The 22,823-nt window shown below is 37.6% G+C and overlaps 1 protein-coding gene across 3 annotated transcripts in view; it reads left to right on the top strand.

Annotated features, from left to right (window-relative positions):
* LOC124595224 (maestro heat-like repeat-containing protein family member 1) overlaps positions 1–22,823 on the top strand; it is a 271,523-nt gene that overhangs the window by 169,597 nt on the left and 79,103 nt on the right. For 2 of the 3 annotated variants that reach the window (XM_047133879.1, XM_047133878.1), the window contains exons 24-25: positions 9,276–9,390; positions 12,420–12,566. In XM_047133879.1, the coding sequence (XP_046989835.1) occupies positions 9,276–9,390; positions 12,420–12,566 (262 nt within the window). Of the gene's footprint in view, positions 1–9,275; positions 9,391–12,419; positions 12,567–22,823 lie in introns of those variants that run through there. The other variant, XM_047133880.1, reaches the window with a different exon arrangement.

Genomic DNA, 22,823 nt, shown 5'->3' with positions numbered 1-22,823 from the left:
ATGGACATGGTTTAGTTCCAGTGTGACTGATGTAGAGGGATTATGGACAAAGTTTGAACCGATTGCAAATCATGCTCTTGTGATGTGTGTGTCAACTAAGTGGATTAAGGATGGAAAGGACCCTCTGTGGTTTAGTAATCAAATTTGGAAAGTGCTGAGGAAATAGAGATTCTTGCATTCTTGGTTCAAAAAAGAGCATAAATGTTTACAGGTAAAAGTTAGTAGAAATTGGTGCATTCTTAAGATGATCCGTGTGTGGGGCTACAAAAACTTGCACCATATACCTTAGTGAAAGATCTTCCCAAAAACCTGAGGAAATTCTGATCGTATGTAAAATGACTAAGTGGGTCAAAGGCTTTTATCCAGTCACTCGTTAACCAGTCTGAGGTGGCAATAGAGGACAGTAAAAGCAAAGCTTAAGTTTTAAATTTCATGTCCAAGAAATCATTCATGCAGGAGGGTCAAATAAACATACTGTTGTTCAGCTGTTGTACAGACTTCCACATGTAAGACATAGAAATTGGTATTCATGGCATAGAGAAGCAACAGAAAAAGTTGAAAACAAATGAAGTCATTAGGTCCAGATAGAATCCCAGTTTCGTTTTACAAAGAATACTCTGCGGCATTGGCTTCTTACTTAGCTTGCGTATTTTTTGTCCAGCAAAAAGTCCCAAGCAATTGAAGAAGGAAAAGTAAAAGAATGGGCATAACTAATTACAGACCAATATCCTTAACATCAGTTTGCTGCAGAATTCTTGAACAAACTCTAAGTGGGAATAAAATAAACTTCCATGAAACAGAAAAGACAGCTTGTGTCCATAAATCAGCACGTATTTAGAAGCCAATGCTCTCGTGAAACTCAGCTTGCCCTTGTCTCACAAAATATCCTGCAAACCGTGGATGAAGGGCAACCAGCAGATTCCATATCTGTAAATTACCGGACGGTGTTTGACATGGTGCCCCACTGCAAACTGTTGATGAAGATCCAAGTGTACAGATTAGGTTCACAGCTGTGTGAGTGGCTTGAAGGCTTTTTAAGTAATAGACTCCAATATGTTGTCCTCAATGGCAACTGTTCATAGACAAAGGTATTGTCAGCAGTGCTTCAAGGCAGCTTGATAGGAGGCAGTGTGATAGGACTGCGTTTATTTTCTATATACATAAACGACTTAATGGTCAGTGTCAGCAGCAGGAGTGACTGTGGGAGTATACAAGATTACTTAGTCAAAATTTCTAGTTGGTATGGTGAAGGGCAGCTAATTCTAAATGTAGAAAAATGTAAGTAAATCCAGCTGATTTGGAAAAATAATCCTATAAAATTTGAGTACAGTATTATTGGAGTGCCCCTTGACACAGTCACATAGGTTAAGTATCTTGATGTAATGTTGCAAAGCGATATGAACTGGAATGAGCATTTCAGGCTGGTAGTAGGGAAGGTGAATGCCAAAATTCTCCCAGTAAAACAAGGTGAATGCCAAAATTCTCCCAGTAAAACAAGGTGAATGCCAAAATTCTCCCAGTAAAACAAGGTGAATGCCAAAATTCTCCCAGTAAAACAAAGTCGAGCAAAGTGTAGCTCATCCGAAAAGAAGACAGCATATTGAATACTAGTGCAACTCATACTTGAATATTGTTTGAATGTTTGGGATTCCCGCCAAGTTGGATTAAAGGAAGTCATCAAAGCAATTTGGATAGGGTCCATCAGTATGCAAGTTTGATGGAGATGCTTCATGGACTCAAATGGGAATCCCTGGAGAGAAGAGAACACTCTTTTCACCGGGCATTATTTTGAAAATTTAGAGACAGGGTTTTGAGGCTGACTGCAGAACAATTCTTCTGCACTAACATACATTTTGTGTAAGGATCATGAAGATAAGATACAAAAATTGGTGCTCATATTCAGGGTTGTAGATAGTCATTTTTCCTCCACTTTGTTTGTGAGTGAAACAAGAAAGGAAATGACTAGTAGTGATAGACAGTACCTTCAGCCATGCACCATACTGTGGTTTGCGGAGTATATGTAGATGTAGATGTGGATGTAAATAATATCGTTCTCTAAAAACAAAGATGATGTGACTTACCAAACGAAAGCACTGGCACGTCGATAGACACACAAACACAAACATACACACAAAATTCAAGCTTTCGCAACAAACTGTTGCCTCATCAGGAAAGAGGGAAGGAGAGGGAAAGATGAAAGGATGTGGGTTTTAAGGGAGAAGGTAAGGAGTCATTCCAATCCCGGGAGCGGAAAGACTTACCTTAGGGTGAAAAAAGGACGGGTATACACTCGCGCGCACACACACACATATCCATCCATCCATCCATCCAGACATAAATATGTCTGCTTGTGTCTGTATATGTGTGGATGGATATGTGTGTGTGTGCGAGTGTATACCCGTCCTTTTTTCTCCCTAAGGTAAGTCTTTCCGCTCCCGGGATTGGAATGACTCCTTACCCTCTCCCTTAAAACCCACATCCTTTCGTCTTTCCCTCTCCTTCCCTCTTTCCTGATGAGGCAACAGTTTGTTGCGAAAGCTTGAATTTTGTGTGTATGTTTGTGTTTGTTTGTGTGTCTATCGACGTGCCAGTGCTTTCGTTTGGTAAGTCACATCATCTTTGTTTTTAGATATATTTTTCCCACGTGGAATGTTTCCCTCTATTAATTCATATCATTAATATCGTTCTCTGATGTATTTGGCACAAAAGTCTGGTATTATTATTATTTATTGCATTAACGGGCCATTAAGGTCCACAGCAGAACAACAGAATAAATGACAACACTGTAAAAGGAGAATAAACAGCTCTTTATAAAAAAAAATCATAAAATAACAGTTTACAAGAAGCACAGTAAGGGGGACAGTCAGTCACAACAGAGGAAATATCCACTGCAGACAGTATTCCAGCGTTGCCAGTTGGTAACTTTGTGTTCCACCACTGTTGGCTCCACTTCTTTAAGGATAGTTAATAATTGAACCTTCTGTCGCATCCTTGGAATCCCATTGGGCATTTTGAGCAGCAGGTTGGGAATAGAGGGATCTATCAGTTCAAAGGACATGGCCAAACCACTGTAGCCTCTTGTGCCCTAATATTCGACCAATGTGTGTCTTTCCAAATTGCTGATACAGGTCGTCTTTGGTTCTTTGTTCCTATTTACTCTCCATGGTATTGTAAATGGGTCCATAGATCTTTCGAAGTACCTTCCTCTCAAAGGCTCATATTGCTTCTTCAGCTTTTGCTGATATCGCCCAGTGTGCAGAACCACATAAAAGTACCAGCTGTACTAGTGTCAGGTACAGCTGGATCTTATTCTTCTGTGACATTAGTCTAGTACCCTACAGGACAAAATCAGTGGAAAATCCGGGATGGATTAACAATGGCCATAGTAGTATCATACTGGAGTGGAGTTAAGGGATGCTTTTTGCAATACAGGCACCCATTTTATCAAAGATATCAATAATTTCCTGCTTTAACGCGTACTTTTCTAAGCATAGAAATCACAAGAACACACAAAAATAACTGTAAGTACAATTCCATGTGCTAAAACAATGAGGGTGTGAACTGTTTTAAACCAATAATTAATTGTGTTAACCAAAACCATGTGCTATATTAAAGTATCCACTGAAGGTGCCTTTTATAAAAAAAGGCTAAACAATTCTTAGACAGTAGATATTTTCCCAGTATTGCAGTACAAAAAGGCATTTTGTTTATAAAGCAGATATTTATTTTCAGTGAAATGTTGGTGCCAGATATTCTTTCATTCTAAGAACAAAATTATCAGCTACCTGTGTAATAATGAAGTATACTGTCACTGTGCACACTCATCCCCATAGATTGCTTTGTAAAGTGGGAAGGACAGTTACTTAAAAATAAGAAGCAGACAATCTAATTTTAAGTAGAAAATACAAATTACATAGACAGTTTTTGCTAGGAGTGTGCATTTTGTGTGAAATGTACAGAGTGATTATTAATATGTGAAACAAATATATACAGTGTTTAACATATTACACAAATACTATGTCAGACATGATAGTTGAAATTGTGCCTTAAGTTTCAGAATTGCAGCCTGAAGACTTCGACTTCTTGCCACAATATTTCGGCTGACAGCAATTCAGCCAACTTTAGGTGAATGATTTGCACTTGAGATTGATAGTTCATATTTCTAATATTGTAACAAAAATTGAAGCAGAGACTCTTGCACGAAGGCAGCTGCTTCTTGAGTGACTAGTCGAGTTTCACATTCTCTTCAAATATTGCTCCAACTGTGGTGCAGACACACGTGAGTAATGGTGATACTGTGTGCATGCTGTTCGTGGAATGCAGGCTCATGGACTTAAGATTTAGATGTCAAATTAATAAAATCAACTTTTTTAGATGTGTTATTATTCATAAAATGTTTTCTTTCTGTAGACATCAAACAAATCACCAGGTCCCCCACCTTATCCAGCTGAAAGCCACTATGATGATTAATAATATCTTCTGCTAATCATATTATCACGGATTCCTTAATAACTGAACCCCAAAAGGATCTCATGTAGGCAGAAAGCAAAGCCTACATTGGTCAGACAATGCGCACAGTGCATGAAAGGTGCATTGATAATGATCACCACACTCCCCTTTCTTGTTCCAGTAAGTCAGTCATAGCCAAGCATTGTATCTCCAGAGGACATTCCATGGATTATTCTACCACTGAAATCTTGGCCTCAATGAGATCCTTCTGGAATTCAGTTATTAAGGAATCGGTGGAAATATTTTTGGTGGAAGATCCTATTAATATGATGGTGGCTTTCAACTGGATAAGGTGAGGGACCCCGTAATTTCTTTAATATCTTCATAAAGAAAGCATTTTATGACTAATGACAGTTAACTTTATTAATTTGACATCTTAATTTTAACTCCATAAGCCAGTATTCTGACAGAGAGCAAATATATCGTATCATCCTTACGCATGCCCCAGCACACAGAAGAGGGTACAAAAGTCAACAGATGCCACGCATGTAATGGCTGTCTTTGCACATGTCTCTCTGCACCAGTTTTTGGTATAAAGGTAGCACTGTGAACTAGTAATCTCATCTGAAGATGGCTGAATGGTTGACTGCAGAAATATTGTGGCAAGAAGTCAGTGACATCCGGATGCAATCCTGATATTTCGTTTTGGGCTGGAATCTAATACTGGGGAGGCAGCTTCTAATTGCCACATACTCTCCACCCCATTCCTGAAGTTTTGGCAGGTGGTGTATGAGTTTTAGCTGAGTTAGGCAAGATAGGGGTGGCCATGAGAAGTAGTTTGAGAAAATGTGTTTGCAATTTAGCCACTTTGGACTCATATGTTAGTAGCTTATACTTGCAGAGTTGGGCTTTAACTGAAAATGAATCCATATAAAGTAATGATAGTACACTAGCCAACCAGTTCAGATGTTATTGCTTGATGTCAGTAACCATGGAGTATGAACGTATGTGATTATAGGAATTATCCTCATAATACTGTCACAGACACATTAATGGTGTGTGTTTTGCATTGCCCAGCATGAAATAACCATAATTCAGAAAATTAAAATGAAAATAGACTGTTTGGTGAGTGTAGATTAGTCCCATGATTCATGTTACAATAGCTACACAGTACATCGTGTAGAGGCACTTGATGTAACTGAACTTCAACATCTAGAACATTCAGAATCAACCTCTCCATCATGCCCAGGCTGTAATAGTTAATTTCTGTATGTATCTGAATTAGTCACCTAATGTACGAAAGGAACTACTGAATGGCTATTGACGAAGTGGTTGATAAGTCACAGGAGGTCTTGTGTGGATTAAGATAGAACTGCTTTTACGTTTGTCAGTTTCTTGTTCCGCAGATTATTTGCACAATAAATAACAATGATGTTAAACAAGTCATTAACATCAGAAATTATTTTATAAAAATGACTTCTGGCTTATCATTTACAAGCAGTGTTAGTGATACCAACCTTTTTTTTTTTTTTTTTTTTCGCATTGCTGTCTGTCAGACATTTTATACCATTGGGTAAAAGAATAAAACTTTTGGTCTAAGCATTGTGCTTTCCTCTTTTTGTGCTATAACCTGCTGTAATGTGGCATAATGAACATAATTTTTGCTTCTGATATTGTAGTTATGTGCACCATTGTTCCTTTTGAACTGCAGTGAATTATTTTCAGAAAACTTCCTGACAATAAATATACTGTGAGGTAGTAGCCAAAATACCCCCAATATTTGCAATGATTTTAAGTGCAAATGTGGCTGAACAAATTTTTTTAGGAGTTCCAAAAAGTGTTTTTTGCCAGTTTAAATTCACATCAAAGTGTTCACCTAAAATTTTGAAGTTTCCCCTCCATTTATTATCTTTTCATTGTGTGTTACACTCACCACTGATGTGGTACTCCTAGATGTGTAATGTATTGTATTATTTTTCTTTCTTTCCTTATATATAAGCTATGTGGAAACTGAATGAACTATAAACCAAAGACACTGCAAAAGGCTAAATTAACGAGTTGTTTTGTGGCAAGGATAATGTTTTGATATATCATTAAATATCTGTATGAAACAAAGTTAGAAATATGGTTTTCAATTTATTCATTCATATATCCTCACCATTTTCTTTTGGGAAGTGGTAGTGTATAGACTATGCTTGGATCCGTCATACCAGCATCGTTAAAAATGTGTATTTCAACTGTTCATTAATAGTATTACAAAAAGTTATTAGAAAAGGAATATTTATTTACATGGTTATAAGTTCAAATCCTATCTGTTCATCATTTCACTCGCCACTGAGTTCCTGCACCAAGAGATTCGATGCAGACAGGAATAATTAACGCCACATCTGGAGGAGTGCTCCTGCACCGACATTGTCACACTCAAGACTAAACATAATGGAATTAATTTGAAGGTAATAAATAACACAGACTTGATAGGCACCGATTGAACGTGGTTTACTTATGCTAAAAATATTGACAGATCAACAGTTTCAATGGTTGCGGTGATTATTTGGTACTGGGCGCTACTGGAAGCAGCAGTATGAAATGCAAATTATGTTTATTGACCTTAAATGTAATGATATAAAAGGTCTGTTGGTATTGCTATCAGTTGCAGTTCACCCAAGATTGTGCACAGATTCATAAATTACCTTCAAATTTTTTGTAACTATTCTTTCCAATCAGTTTTTTCTGATTTTTCAGGCAATTAGTAATCGATTTGCAAATCTCTATTCAGATGTCAGAAGTGAATTTTGCCTTTTTAAAACTGAGGGTGAGACCATTCGTTGAAAACCAGTCAGTGATATTTTCAAGAATATTGTTTAACATTTCTTCTGTTGCTGTATGTATGCCTGGAGTGATTATGGTATTAATGTCATCTGCAAAAGGAGTTAATTGTGCTTTTTGTATATTAGATAGAAGATTGTTTACATGCATGAAGAACAATACTGGACCCACGATAGTCATGTGGAACCTAAGCGTGATTTCTCCCTAGTCAGAATAATGTTCTTAGACTGCATTTTAGAACTGCTAAGTACAACTTTCAGCATCCTTTTTGTTAGATATGACATAATCCATTGACTCGCCATACCATCAGTTTCAAAGGCTATAGGTAGGTCACAGAAAATACCAACCTGCATTATTTTGTTATTTAATGCTTTTAAAATTTGGTGTGTAGAAATGTAAACAGCACTCTCAGTGGGGCAGCTCTTCTGAAATCCAAACTCTGATCTACTGTGGATATTATTGTTGCTCAAGAGTGTTACTACTCTAGACTACATCACTTTCTTGAAAATTTTGGAAAATGTCAGTTGTGAAAAAGCTAGGTAGTTATTGATATCTCACCTGCCACCTTCTTCAAAGAGGGATTTAACAATGGCATATTTCAGCCTCTGGAAAATGCCTTGAGTTAGTGATGCATTGCAGATTTCAGATAAGAAGGGCCTTATTACATGGGATCAAATCCAGATGAGCTTGGAGAGAATATAAAATATTCTTATTTTCAGGAGGAGATATTGGTGATACATTCATGTGAGAGCATTTCATGGGAGTTGCTTTTGCAACATATGCAGTGATTTTTCTATCGAATTGTTTGTCGCTACATTTTCTACTATATTTAAGAAATGATTATGATGGTACCCTGTTATGTTGTGTTTTTTGTACTCTGCACTGAAAAAGTATATTTTTATGAAATCACCTTGTTATGGAAGAAACAGTCTGATTAAAAATGGAGATAAAAACTTGTGAAAAACCTATTTTTCTGGGTTCACAGTCTTGAAAATATGATTGTGGGTGGATTGCCTAAGGCCTCCTTTGAGTTGAATTATAACTGTAGTGGGACTGGAAGATCAAGCAAGTATGCTATACAGGATTGATAAACAAATTATGTGAGATTTTTTTTAGTTTTTTTTCTACGTGGTAACTTTTTAGGATGGATTCATAAGTTTCATAAAAATGGTAAATAACAATATTTTTTCCCCTTTGAAACTGAAAGTTATTTCTCAGTATGTTTGCTGCTCAGGTTAACACATTTGTCCCCATAGATTCCATTTTTTTAGTCACTCAGAAAAGGAGTTTGTTCTCAAATATGAGTATTACTTGATGACAATATTACTGGATAGAAATTCTTCCCATCATGCAAGCAATTTTTTCCAGGTTAAAAAACAGAGATAGGTTATTTCGAACAAATCCCTGTGGGTAGTCAAGTATAATAACTTATTATTGCATTACGGTTTCTCATCCTTCTATGAAAATATTACTTTATTGTTTTTGAATCCACCATGGGGTTATGTATATATCATGTGATCAGCTACACAACATAATTGAAACGGTGCAGACATGTAAAGAATTAAAGACATACACTTGTCAAACTCAAATAATGTCAGCAGTAACAAAAAAGAGCAAATGAATTTAGGAAATGCAGCCTATTCTGGAGTAAATTCAAGAGCTATCTTCACAAAAATCTGGTCATTGTGTATTGAAATATAGAGACCAGGTCATCAGCAAAAGTTCCGTCTCACCTTAGAACTGTTAGGTTACTATGCAGTGCTTACATACATTATGATCCCATATTCCATTTAGACAAAATTTACTGTGATGCCTTTGAAAAGGTCTAGAGTATTGACAGTGTTACTTTGAGAAGATGCATTCTGTAAGAAGAATTATTGTTGAACACGAATTAGTGTAAGATTTTCATTACTCATTTTTTGTTCAAGTGTACAATTTTTTACTAGCCGGTTCTCTGTAGTTTTCCATTATTGTGACCTTCTGAAATTTTTGCTGTGCAGGAAAGTATGTCAGTGTGTACCGCAGTCATTACCAAAATTGGTGGGATGTTTCAACCAATATGGAACAAGTAACTATGAGCCCCAAAGAATCACAGTAGCTGCATTTTATGCAGAGGTAAGTTTAAAGTATGAGCTTTTATCGGAATGGATGAAGGGAGAAAACCACTTTGGCATTTTACTGTTACATTCTCATTTTTATATTACTTTTTTCTGTTTGATTGTCATCGTTTTGATTAATTATGATTTAATTTGATAATTTGTCCTAAGAAGCTTACCATGTAGGATTCCTTTTTCTCACACTTTATTTCACACTTCAGAAATCTATTGAACTATTACAGAAAATAAATGAAACACCTAAAATATAGTTAATGTTAATGTTAGACTGTTCACAACTGTAATTTGATTTGCATAATGCAAATTGTGAAGACAGAATTTGTGTTAAAATATTCAGATTATATTGTTTTGCACTTACATATTCAACTGTCAGTATGTCGAAGGTGCACTAGGGTCATGGCTCTGCTTATAGCATTAATTACTAGCCTGATAGGCCAAAACATTATGACCAACTGCTTAACCGTGTGTTGGTCCAAACTTTTGAATGTAATAAAGCAGCACTTCTGTATGGTGTGGCTTCAGCAAGTCATTGGTAGGTGTCCAGAATTACATGACGCCAGATGTCTTTGTACAGATCATGTAATCCACATGAATTGCTGACCGATGGTTTAGTGAACATTGAGCTTTTGCCAGAAAATGTCCTAAAATGTGCTTCATCAGGTTCAGATCACACGAATATTGTGGCCAGTAGACCTCCATAAGTTCACTCTCATGCCCCTCAAACCATTGTAGCATGGTTCTGGTCTTATTACATGGACAGTTGTCCTGCTGTAAAGGGCTATCATCATCAGGGAACATATCACACATAAAGGCATGCAGGTGATTTGCAGTAATGTTCACATGCACAGCCATCAAAGTGCCTTTTATTGCTGCCATAGGTCTTATGAACGCCTAGTTGAATGTGCTCATAGCATAATAGTGCCTTCCAACAGCTTTCTACTGTGGCACAGTGCACATACACAGCACACAACTACCTGGGTGATGGCATTTTCAGAAACGACAGTAGACTTCATGTAACAACAAATGTGACTCGTCGGATCAGGTGACATGGCCCAGTTGTGACAATCCTGTGCCCACTGCAGTCACAATTGATAAAGTCATTAGGTCAACTGGAGAACACTTAGGGGTTGTTTGCTGCACAGATGCATGTTCAACGATGTGTGCTGAACAGTGTGTACTGAGACACTTGTACTTACACCAGCATTGTACTTTGTAATTAGACCTGCCACAAATCACTGCCCCTCCTGATTCACAGTGCAGATAAGCCTCTGACTTCCATGGTCTGTGCTGAAGCATGAATGTCCAACAGCTTATCATCTACTCATGGTTTCACCACCTGTCAGTCACATTCTATAGATACTCAAGACAGTAACTTGTAAAGAGCCGGCCACTTTCACCATATCTGAGCTGTTCATTTTCAGGTGGTGGGAAATAACAGATTGCCCTTTGTTGAAGTCACTTATGTCATTAGATTTACCTATTTGCTAAATGTATCATCGCCTGAAAGATTCTTTATTTGTCTGTGCTCTGCTTGTATACTTTCCTTACTGTGTCACAGACTGCGAGGAGACATTCATCTCATAGTGGGCAGTAATCACAATGTTTTGGGTCATCAGTATGTAATCACCATTTTACCAGAACATACAAGTTGTGGAAGACATTGCATATTAGCATTGTTCTGCCTCTGCACATCTTCATAATATCAGACTGTAGAAACTTTACAACAGTACAGAATACTGTTGCACTACTTTTAAACTGAAATGCCATTAGGTTAGGTTAGGTTATAGACTGTGGTGTAGAGTGGCCCTCATTATCACAAAAAGTTGTGCATCTGATGTTATTTTACTATACACTGAGCTGAGGTGACAAAAGTAATGGGAAAGCGATATGCACATATACAGATGGTGATAGACAAGGTATAAAAGGCCAGTGCATTGGCAGAGCTGTCATTTGTACTTGAGTGATTCATTGGAAAAGGCTTCTGACGTGATTATGGCTAAGTGACGGGGATTGACAGGCATTGAACACAGAATGGTAGTTGGAGCTAGACGCTTGAGACATTCTATTTTGTTAGGGAATTCAATACACAGAGATACAGTGTCAAGAGTGTGCCAAGAATATCAGATTTCAGACATTACATCTCACCATGGACAACACAGTGGTAGAGCAGAGCCATTTGCGTAGAGTTGTTAGTGTTAACAGACGAGAAGCCCTGAATGAAATAACTGCAGACATGAATGTGAGACATACAGTGAACATATCCTTTGGGACTGTGCAATGAAATATGGTGTTAATGTGCTATGGCAGCAGATGACACACACAAATGCCTTTTCTAAAGAACAACATTGCCTGCAGCACCTCTCTTGGGCTCATGACTATGCCAATTGGACCCTAGATGACTGGAAAAATGTGGCATGTTGATATGAATTCTAATGTCACTTGGCGAGAGCTGATGAAGCCATGGACCCAGGTTATCAATAAGGCACTGTGTAAACTGGCGGTGGCTCCATAATGGTGTGAGAAGTTTTACATTAAATGGATTCGGTCCCCTGGTCCAACTCAACTGATCATTGACTGGAAATGGGTATGTTTGGCTACTTGGAGACAATTTGCAGCCATTCGTGAACTTCATGTACCCAAACAACAAAGGAATTTTTATGGATGACAACACACCATGTCACTGGGCCACAGTTGTTCATGGTTGGTTTGAAGAACATTCAGACTGTTTGGGCAAATGACTTGGCCATCCAGATTGCCCTATGTGAATAGCATTGTACATTTATGGGACATAATCGAGAGATCAGCTCAAGCACAAAATCCTGAATCAGCAATACTATCACAGTTATGGATGGCTACAGGGACAGCACGGCTGAATATTTCTGCAGGAGACTTCCACTGACTTGTCGAGTCCAAGTTTCTGCATTACACTGGGAAAAGCTGGTCTGATGCAATATTAGGAGGTATCCCATGACTTTTGTCATCTCAGTGTAATATGTTTCTGTATGACAGCAAATTTTTTTTTTTCTTCAGCTAATGGCCATGAGAGGTAGCCTCCAGATGGTCCTCATGGAAAGTATTATGTCAAACTTGTTGAACTGTTTGGCTGATCCGTCTCCAGTTGTCAGGCAATTGTGTTTAAAAGGCCTGGCTTCACTTTCTTGCTGGGAGCAGGAACAGGTATGTAATACTTGTGTGTGTGTGTGTGGGGGGGGGGGGGTGTTGTGGGTAAGGTAGCATTTGCAATTATGTCTATACCATATTTTATGGACTATAAGATGCACTTTTATCTTCAAACAAAATTCAAGTGCATCTTATACTCGAAATTAATATAAAAATGTCCAGTGTTTGATTTCAAATTCCTGCCAGTCTTAAAAATAGCCATATATTTGACGCCATGGGAAACTTATCTCTATCTGGTAACATGTAAAAAACAAAAAGCATTAATATGATGTGGGATATAAATTGAAAGTAATAGGATATGCAGAAGAACATGGAAACAGAGCAGCTGAGCAGCTTTTCGGCCCTCTGCCAACAGAAAGTCATATGGCGAGTAGTAAAGAAGAACTGAAAAAATGAGGAAGACTAAATGTGAAAATAAAGGACTGAATGCAAAATGGCCAAAACTAGAAGACGATGTATTGAAATGGGTTCAGGGACACCGTCAAAATGACATTGAGATTAATACAAAAATAATTCAAATACACTCTCATCAGCTAGTGCTACAGAACAACTTAATAGACTTTAAGGGTTGAATTGGTTGGTGCTACAGGTTTATGATGCGTCATGGACTTAGCATGCGAACCAAAACCGAAAAATCTAGAAAATGTCTTAAGAATATGAAGAGAAAATATTATCTTTCCATTGCTTTGTTATTCAACATTGAAAGAAAACAATTGTGAACTAAGGCAATTAGCAAATATGGATGAAACTCCTCTGACATTTGATGTGGTGAGTAACAGGACTGTTGCCATGAAAGATGTTAAAACTGTAACTACAACATAAAAAAAGTTTTGCATCACCTCAAGAGTTCCGGAACCTGTACAGAAAATTGGAATAGAGATCAACATAAACATCATTTCTGCCCTTTTTATTGCTCATGAAAAGCACACAGTGCATGTTGTACCACCATACAGCGAGACCTTCAGTGGTGGTGGTGGTGGTGGTGGTGGTGGTGGTGGTGGTCCAGATCGCTGTACACACTGGTACTTCTAATACCCAGTAGCACCTCCTTATGCATTGATGTATGCCTGTATTCATCGTGGCATACTGTCCACAAGTTCATCAAGGCACTGTTGGTCCAGATTGTCCCACTCCTCAATGGCGATTCAGCGTAGATCCCTCAGAGTGTTTGGTGGGTCACGTCGTCCATAAAAGCACTTTTCAATCTATCCCAGGCATGTTCAATTGAGTTTATGTCTTTAGAAAATGCTGGCCATTCTAGTTGAACAGTGTCATTATCTTGAAGGTAGTCATTCTCAAGATGTGCATGATGGGTATATGAATTGTCGTCCATGAAGACGAATGCCTTGCCAATATGCTGCCTATATGGTTGCGCCATCAGACAGAGGATGTCATTCACGTATTGTACAGCCATTACAGCACCTTCCATGACCATTAGCTGCATACATTGGCCCCACATAATGCCACCCCAAAACAGCAGGGAACCTCCACCTTGCTGCACTCGATGGACAGTGTGTCTAAGGCGTTCAGCCTCACTGGGTTGCCTCCAAACACATCTCCGACGATTGTCTCATTGAAGGCATATGTGACACTCATTGGTGAAGATAACGTGATGCATGGTGTCAGGGTTGTGAAGATGGACCTCGCCAGGAACGTCGTGAGTGAAGTTGTGCATCTTGCAGCCTATTGCACACGTTTTGAGTCATAAAAGCACTATTCAACATGGTGGCATTGCTATCAGGGTTCCTCAAAGCCATAATCCATTAGTAGCAGTCACCCACTGCAGTAGTTGCCCTTGGGCGGCATGAGTGAGGCATGTCATCGACAGTTCCTGTCTCTCTGTATCTCCTCCATGTCCAAACAATATCGATTTGGTTCCCTCCGAGATGCCTGGACACTTCCCTTTTTTGAGAGCCCTTCCTGACACAAAGCAACAATGCAGGCGCGATCAAATCACGGTATTGACCATCTAGGCATGGTTGAACTAGAGAAAATGAGAGCCATGTACCTCCTTCCTGGGGGAATGACTGGAACTGATCAGCTGTCGGACCCTCTCCATGTAATAGGCATTGCTCATGCATGGTTTAGTGACATATCTGAACAGTCAAAGGGACTGTCTGTGATACAGTATGCACAGTCAACATCTATCTTCAGGAGTTCTGGGAACTGGGGTGATGCAAAACTTTTTTTGATGTGTGTATAAGAACAAGTGGACATGAAAAAATGCATTACACTGTTGTCCTTTCATGTTGTCGTTACAGTACTAAATGATCATTTGCCAGCGCAAAGCAATACCAAAACCTCTGAAATACTGCAAGATGTTGTTCTTGTAGACGGCAAGGGTTGGATGGACGAGGCTGGTATGAAATTATGCATTAACCGTGCATGGGAGAGAAGGAAAGGTGCTCTACTGAAGAAGGGTTCTCTTGTGGTAAATCAGTTTAGTAGTCATTTGAAAAAATCTGTGAAAGAGAATTTGAGACAGGGAAACACCAAGCTAGCTGTTATTCCAGGAGGACTTACATCTCAATTGTAACCTCTTTATGTCTTGATAAATAAACCATATAAAGTGTACTTGAGAGAGAAGTGGAAGAAATGGATGATGGATGAAACCCAACATGAATTCATGGTGGAGGGGCCCTTAAAACAAACTACAGTCAAACAAGTGGGTTGTGGGTAATACAGCCGTGGTCTAGAATGAAAAAATAAATCATTCAGAATGAGATTTTCACTCTGCAGCAGAGAGTGCACTGATATGAAACTTCCTGGCAGATTAAAACTGTGTGCCGGACCGAGACTCAAACTCGGGACCTTTGCCTTTCGCGGGCAAGTGCTCTACCAACTGAGCTACCCAAGCACGACTTACATCCCATCCTCACAGCTTTACATCTGCCAGTACCTAGTCTCCTACCTTCCAAACTTAACAGAAGCTCTCCTGTGAACCTTGCAATATCCTCCGCAATATCCTTTCTTTCAGGAATGCTAGTTCTGCAAGGTTCGCGGGAGAGCTTCTGTTAAGTTTGGAAGATAGGAGACGAGGTACTGGCAGAAGTAAAGCTGTGAGGACGGAGCGTGAGTCATGCTTGGGTAGCTCAGTTGGTAGAGCAGTTGCTCGTGAAAGGCAAAGGTCCCGAGTTCGAGTCTTGGTCCAAAACACAGTTTTAATCTGCCAGGAAGTTTCAAATACTTCATTGTTAAATCTCTCAAGAAGTGCAGCATAAGTAATGCTCTCGGTGGCAGTGAAGACCATCTCGTATATATGAAGAGGACAATGATTTCAATGAAGAGGAAGAAGAAGAAGAAGAAGAAGAAAGTTCAGATGATGATTTTCATGGATTTGAAAGGGTAGCTCGGTTTTATAAAATAGGTTTTTTTTTTTTTTTTTTTTTTTCAGTCTGATAATAAAAGTGATAAAATGTTGTTTTTTTAATTATATAAAAATTAAGGTGCATCATATAGTCCGTAGTGTCTTATAGTCCATAAAATATGGTACTTCTGTTCTTAATTCACCTGTTCAGGATTTTATGGAAAGCGTTTAAAATATTACCACTATATAATAATAAAAATAATTGGATGAAATGAAACATACTCCATATACAGTGGGAATGTTGAGTGCATAATAATTGACACAAAAAAGTGGAATATTTATGATCAACCATAATTATGCATAAATAAATACTTAATGGGCCATCAATACAACTTCACTTCATGAAAATATAATGCCATCTACTATTGAAAACACTGTTATAGTGTGTGGTCTATATGATTATAAATTGATAGCATGCTGTAGCATGACCTACTGCTACTCAGGGCCCGAGTTTTATCACAGTCAGCTCTAAGTTACTTTAAAATCTTTACTACTCATAGTGGTAGCCTTCCAGGACAAGAATTTCTCCCTTGTTCTGCTAAATGTGTCATTCTTAAAAGCTTGAAGAGCAAAATTCTCATGGATAATAATAATAATAATAATAATAATAATAATAATAATTCATGGCAAGCACCCGTATCATCTACCACAGCCACACATCGATCAAGACGCATCCAACACATGGCTAAGAAAAGGCAATATATACAGTGAGACAGATGGATTCATGATTGCAATACAGGATCAAACAATAAACACCAGATATTAAAGCAAGCGTATTATTAAAGATCCCAATATCACAACAGATAAATGCAGACTTTTCAAACAACAAATAGAAACAGTAGATCACATCACATGCGGATGTACAATACTAGCAAATACAGAATACACCAGATGACATGACAATGTAGCAAAAATAATACAACAACAACTTGCCATACAACCGAAACTAATAAAATAACACGTTCCCATATACAAGTATGCACCACAAAATGTACTGGGGAATGATGAATACAAATTATACTGGAACAGAACCATTATAACAGATAAAGCAACACCACATAACAAACCTGACATCATACTCACCAATAAAAAGGAGAAATTAACACAACTATTCGAAATATCCATACCCAATACAACAAATATACAGAAGAAAACAGGAGAAAAAATTGAAAAATACATCCAACTGGCTGAAGAAGTCAAGGACATGTGGCATCAGGATAAAGTTGACATTATACCAATTGTACTATCAACTACAGGAGTCATACCATGCAATATCCACCAGTACATCAATGCAATGCAGCTACATCCAAATGTATATATACAACTGCAGAAATCTGTAATTATTGATACATGTTCAATTACTCAAAAGTTCCTAAATGCAGTGTAACATATACCGTACAGTTAAAAGGAAGTCACACTTGATCAAGGTCCGCGTCGCTTTCCATTTTTAACCAGACATAACGTCTGAGAAAGGAAAGGTAATAATAATAATATGCTCTCAGCATGTACAATTTTGGAACCACAGTTGCATCTGAAGTAGAAAGAAAGAAAGAAAATGCTCATCATGCGGAAAGGTAAGAGCCTACATAAATGACTGTATTGAAGCTTAATGATAGCTGCAGCAGCAACAAGCACAACTGTATTAATCTTACAAGGGGGCCCTCCATACTGTAAATCACAGATTTTAATGCACTTCAAATATGTTTCAGAGGCACTTACACTGAGTACCTGGTTATCCAGTTTTTTAGCGACGGGCCTTAGTTTTTCAGAAAATTGATTTTGAAGCTCTTTGCGCGCTTTGTATATCTGTAACATTACATGCATTCCAAGCAAGTCAGCGTAGCGCAGCGGTAAAGGTTCAGGTCTACTGCACTGGAGGTATCGTGTTCGAATCCTACTCGTGTACTTCTTCTTCTTCTTCTTCTTCTTCCTTTTTTGTTTAAAAAAAATCAACCGTATTTTTCAATTTTATTTCAAAGAATATCAATAAACAGTGTAAAGTGTGTGAAATTATAAATATATATTCAGTTATTAATTTTTTCAAATATTTGTTCCATTTGTGGTTCTCATCATATTCTCCCAATTCATCTTCTTCGTTGATATCTATCAATTCATCATCAATAATGATCTGTCTTTCACCCAAGAGATCCCGAATTGCGCTACATATCCATCGTCAATTGTAGTGGAATTGGCAGAGATCACACTAGGCGGTGTATTCGTTATGAAATTCAAATCGCAGAGTATATTTTCAGCGTATTTAGTGGCATTTGTGATTTCGCCTTGTGCAGAAACACTTGGTTCTTCCATTTCACAGAATTTTCTAACACACAGCACTAGAGACGCTTTGCGAGCAACTGGCGCTGTAATTAGATTTACGCAAAGGAATACAACTTGCATCCTCATTGGCCACAACTAGGAGCTGGGGTTCCCATTACGGCTAATGGTATTCATAGGAGAGGGGATGATAATGGGCGGAGATCAATGTAGGTAATACAAGAAGTGACAGTTGTACGAACGGAATGAATATTTGAAAAAATGAATAACTGAATATATATTTATAATTTTGCACACCTTACACTGATTGTTGATATTCTTTGAAATAAAATTGAAAAATTCACTCGATTTTGAAAAAAAAAAAAAAAAAAGGTACACAAGCAGGATTCAAACACAATACCTCCACTGCAGTAGCCCTGAACCTTTACCGCTATGCTACGCTGGCTTGCTCGGAATGCTTGTAATATTACAGATATACAAAGCACACAATGAACTTCAAAATCAATTTTCTGAAAAACTAAGGCTAAAAAACCGGATAGCCAGGTACCCAGGGTAAGTGCCTCTACAACATAATTGAAGTGCATCAAAATCTGTGATTTACAGTATGGAGGGTCCCCTAGTTGGTCCATTGATATTGCTGCTAGTGTAGAGATATCTGGTTCCCTAGATGAAAGCTACTGGGAGTGACTTACGAAGGAGAGAAAAAGTCTCCCTGATAAAGGAACTTATACTTCAAAAAGTTAGGGGTAAATATTGTTCTGTGTTAATGGGTCTGTCAGCAGACTGAAATTTCACTGCTAGCAGATGAATACTCAGCCATTCTACCTCCTTGTAAGTTTACAGTTTTTTCAAGTGAATTTTTTTTTTATACAAAAAGAGGATTAGTAAAAGTAATATTCTCCAAATCGTAGCATAATGGTGCCCAATTTCGAATCGTATCATGAGTTTATGTTATCTATTAACATGAAAATTAACGGGAGTCAAAACTATCATTAACAACCTTTTTTCCTGAATGAGTGCAGCACTTCATTCCTTGGAAAATAACTACCAGTGAACAAATCTTCATGTCTCACAACAAGCTAATAACAGAATGGAGAGAATCTGGTAGGACTGGAAAATTGCTAAAAAATGTAGAATGAATGTCTGGTGACCGTGCAAAGACTACAATTTCAGGATGGGAAAGAATGAAGAAACATTTGAATTGATGAGGTAAGAGAAAGGCATGAGATTGAATACTTCATGAGTGCTTTCATCATTATGAAATATTATGGTAGTCACACTTCAAAGGCTATAAGTGTTGGTGGACAAAAGCGTTGTACCTACTTGTGAAGTAATTGCTGCTACATTGCATAATGTATTAATTTTCAAGAAATGGTCTTTGGGCATAAAGTAATAATCATGAGCAAGCATAAATGCATAAGAATTAAAAGGGGAAAAAAGAGATGGGATAGAAATCATTGCGGTTGATTGAGTTAAGAAAATGTACTTTGGACAGATCAGTAGAAGTGAAATGAACCACTACACTCACACAGGTAAAAAGAGTCTTTAATAGCTGAAGAGTAGGGTTATAGGAAGATATATGGGTTCCACAGAGATGACACAAAAAGAAACTAGAAAAGTAAAACTAGAGTTCCTACAAGAAAGTTATTATGTTTATGATGTTGGTTTAGTGGATGAGGAAAGAATTCCATGAACAAATGTAACAAATGAAGGAATTGTAGTATGTTGGAACAGTACTTGAATCAGAGTCCAAAATATCGACACAGGATATAAAAAAGTGGAGACCATAGGTAAGCAACTAGAAAGACTGATGACCTAAAAAAAAATTTAAAAAATTGAAAATGAGGCTGCTGGTGGTAATAACAGTATGAGTTTACAACAGAAGTCTGAAGAAGGGAAGGTGGAGAGAAAAGAAATATTTTTAGCATTAAATAATGTGGTTTTGGGTAACAGTAGTATCCAAATATTTGCTGTCAGTTTAGTAATAGTAATTATGAAATGAGTTCCTTTGTGTAATTGTAAATGAAATTGTCTTGTTTTGTATTGACAGTGGGAAAGGGAGAAAGAGGGAGGCATAATTTTGAAAACTATGTCTTGTAAAAATATAGTTCTTAAATTTCACAATAAATACCTGTTGTCAGTTGCACAGATATTTTTATTTTGCTTTTCCTGTTTCAACAGATTAATATATTATCTTCAGAAGTCTCCAAGATTAGGGCTAAATCATTAGACCTTGGTCATTCTTTTATGTGAAGTATAAGAAGCGTATTACAAAACGTACTTAGTTTTTGTTTACCAGATGTCAGTATCTTCTTCACAGAAACATAATGCTGCAACATGTCCAAAAAAGTCGACAGATTGATAATTTGTATTAAATGAATCACATTTATGTATGTAGTCAAGGTGTGGCACTAGGAGCAAGGAACGTATGTAAAGACATACAAAAATTATAACTGAAGTATGTAGAGAAGTTGTATGTAATGCACTTGAAATAGATGGCACATAGTTATAACATCTAAAAGGAATGGACTAAAATCCACATTTTATAAGAGATGCTGCACAATCATAGTAGTGTCTATTTTTCAGTGCAAGCTGAGTGTTCAACAAATGTTTTGATTGTATGGCATCTCTTATAAAATGTGAAATTTAGTCCACTGCTTTTAGATGTCAGAACTGTGTGCCATGTTTTTTCAGGTGTATTATATACAACTCCTTTATATACTTTAATTATAATTTTTTATGCTTTTATATATATGTACCTTGCGGCTACCACAACAACTTGACTTTGTACATACATGTGATTTATTCACTATAAAGTACCAACCTGTTAACCTGTTCTTATAATAATCGCATACAATATGTACATTTTGTAGACATGTCATGGCATTATTCTTCTGTGAAGATATGGCAAATTCTAGTGTCTGATTCCACCAGTCAGCTTTGACCAATGACATCATCCTATATGTGGTCTCCTTTACAGGTGAACCACTCTTTCCTAAAATTTTCCCAATAAACTGAGGTCAACCATTTGCCTTCCCTACCACAGTTCTCACATGCTCATTCCACCTCATACTGCTGTACAGTGTTATCCCCAGATATGTAAACAACGTGACTGTTAAAGCAGGACACTAGTAATACTGTATTACATGTTTGATCTTCCCACTCGTCTGCATTAACGTGCATTATTCACATTTAGGGCTAGCTGCCATTCATCACACCAACTGAAAATTTTGTCTAAGTTGTCTTGTATCTTTCTACAGTCACTCAACTTTGACACCTTACCATATGCCACGGCATTATCAGCAAACAAACACAGATTGCTGCCTATCAGCCAAATCATTCACATACATAGAGTACAACAGCTGTCCTATCACAGTTCCCTGGGGAACTCCTGACAGTCGACTACATACTGGGGTCTATTATTTAAGAAGTCTTCAAGCCACTCACATATCTGTGAACTTATTCCATATGCTCGTAATAGCAATGGGTACTGTGTTAAATACTTCCAGGAAATCTATAAATATGGAATCTGCCTGTTGCCTTCCATCCCTAGTTCTCAGTATATCATGTGAATACTGATTCCTGCACATAAGCTTCTCAGTCTCAAGAAACTTTATTATATTCAAATTGAGAATTTGATCAAGGATTCTGCAACAGGCAGAAGTTAGGGATATTGGTCTGTAATTTTGCGGTGGTGTTCTTTTACCTTTATCATTCACTGGAGTCTCCTCCACTTTTTTCCAGTCACTTGGTACTTTGTGCTGGACAAGAGGTTCATGATAAATGAAAGCTAGGTAAGGGGCCTGTGCTGTAGAGTACTCTTTGTAAAATCGAACTGGGATTCCATCCAGACCCGGCGACTTACCTACTTTCAAGTCTTTAAGTTATTTTTCTACACCAGGTATGGTTATTACTATGTCGTCCATATGGGAGTCTGTCCGATGGTCAAATGATGGTATGTTTGTATGATTCTCCTGCTTGAATGATTTTTTGGACGTGAAATTTAAAACTTCGCTTCAGTTTTGCTATCTTCAATTCTCACACGAGACTGGTCAACAAGGTATTGAATGGAATGTAGGTCAATTGTGGCTAATGATTCCTAAACATTATTTTTGCAATAGTACAGAGACCAACACTAAAAAGCTAAAAATGCTGAAATAAACCACTGCAGGCATGTATTGCAAAACACAATTGTAATACACTTACAGTTGTTACGTAGACATCACATACACAGTACAGACAACAGGTCCAAAACAAAAACTCTAAAAAATATCAGTGTGCACACACCTACTATAAAAACAAGAAAAGTAACAGACCTTGAAATAATATGTAAGCCATGCCCTTAGATTCCGTGTAACGTCAGCCCCAGAATTTGTGTAACATTTAGAAAAAAGCCAAATATTTGTGAGAACAAAAATTACAAATATGAGTGCAGATCATTTCACTCACAGCAGTCTAAGCTGTGGTCTTTTGGTCTTGCACAGTTTTATGTCAGTTATTAAGATAACCACAGATAACATTTAATAACACGCCAATTACATAATTTTTATCTTAAAATCAGGACTTCACTTGTCAAAGCCGCTGGGTGAAGTCAGGCACAATAATTTATCCAA

This window comes from Schistocerca americana, chromosome 2 (assembly GCF_021461395.2).
Source record: "Schistocerca americana isolate TAMUIC-IGC-003095 chromosome 2, iqSchAmer2.1, whole genome shotgun sequence".
NCBI lineage: Eukaryota > Metazoa > Arthropoda > Insecta > Orthoptera > Acrididae > Schistocerca > Schistocerca americana.
This window is presented reverse-complemented; position numbering and strand designations above follow the sequence as displayed.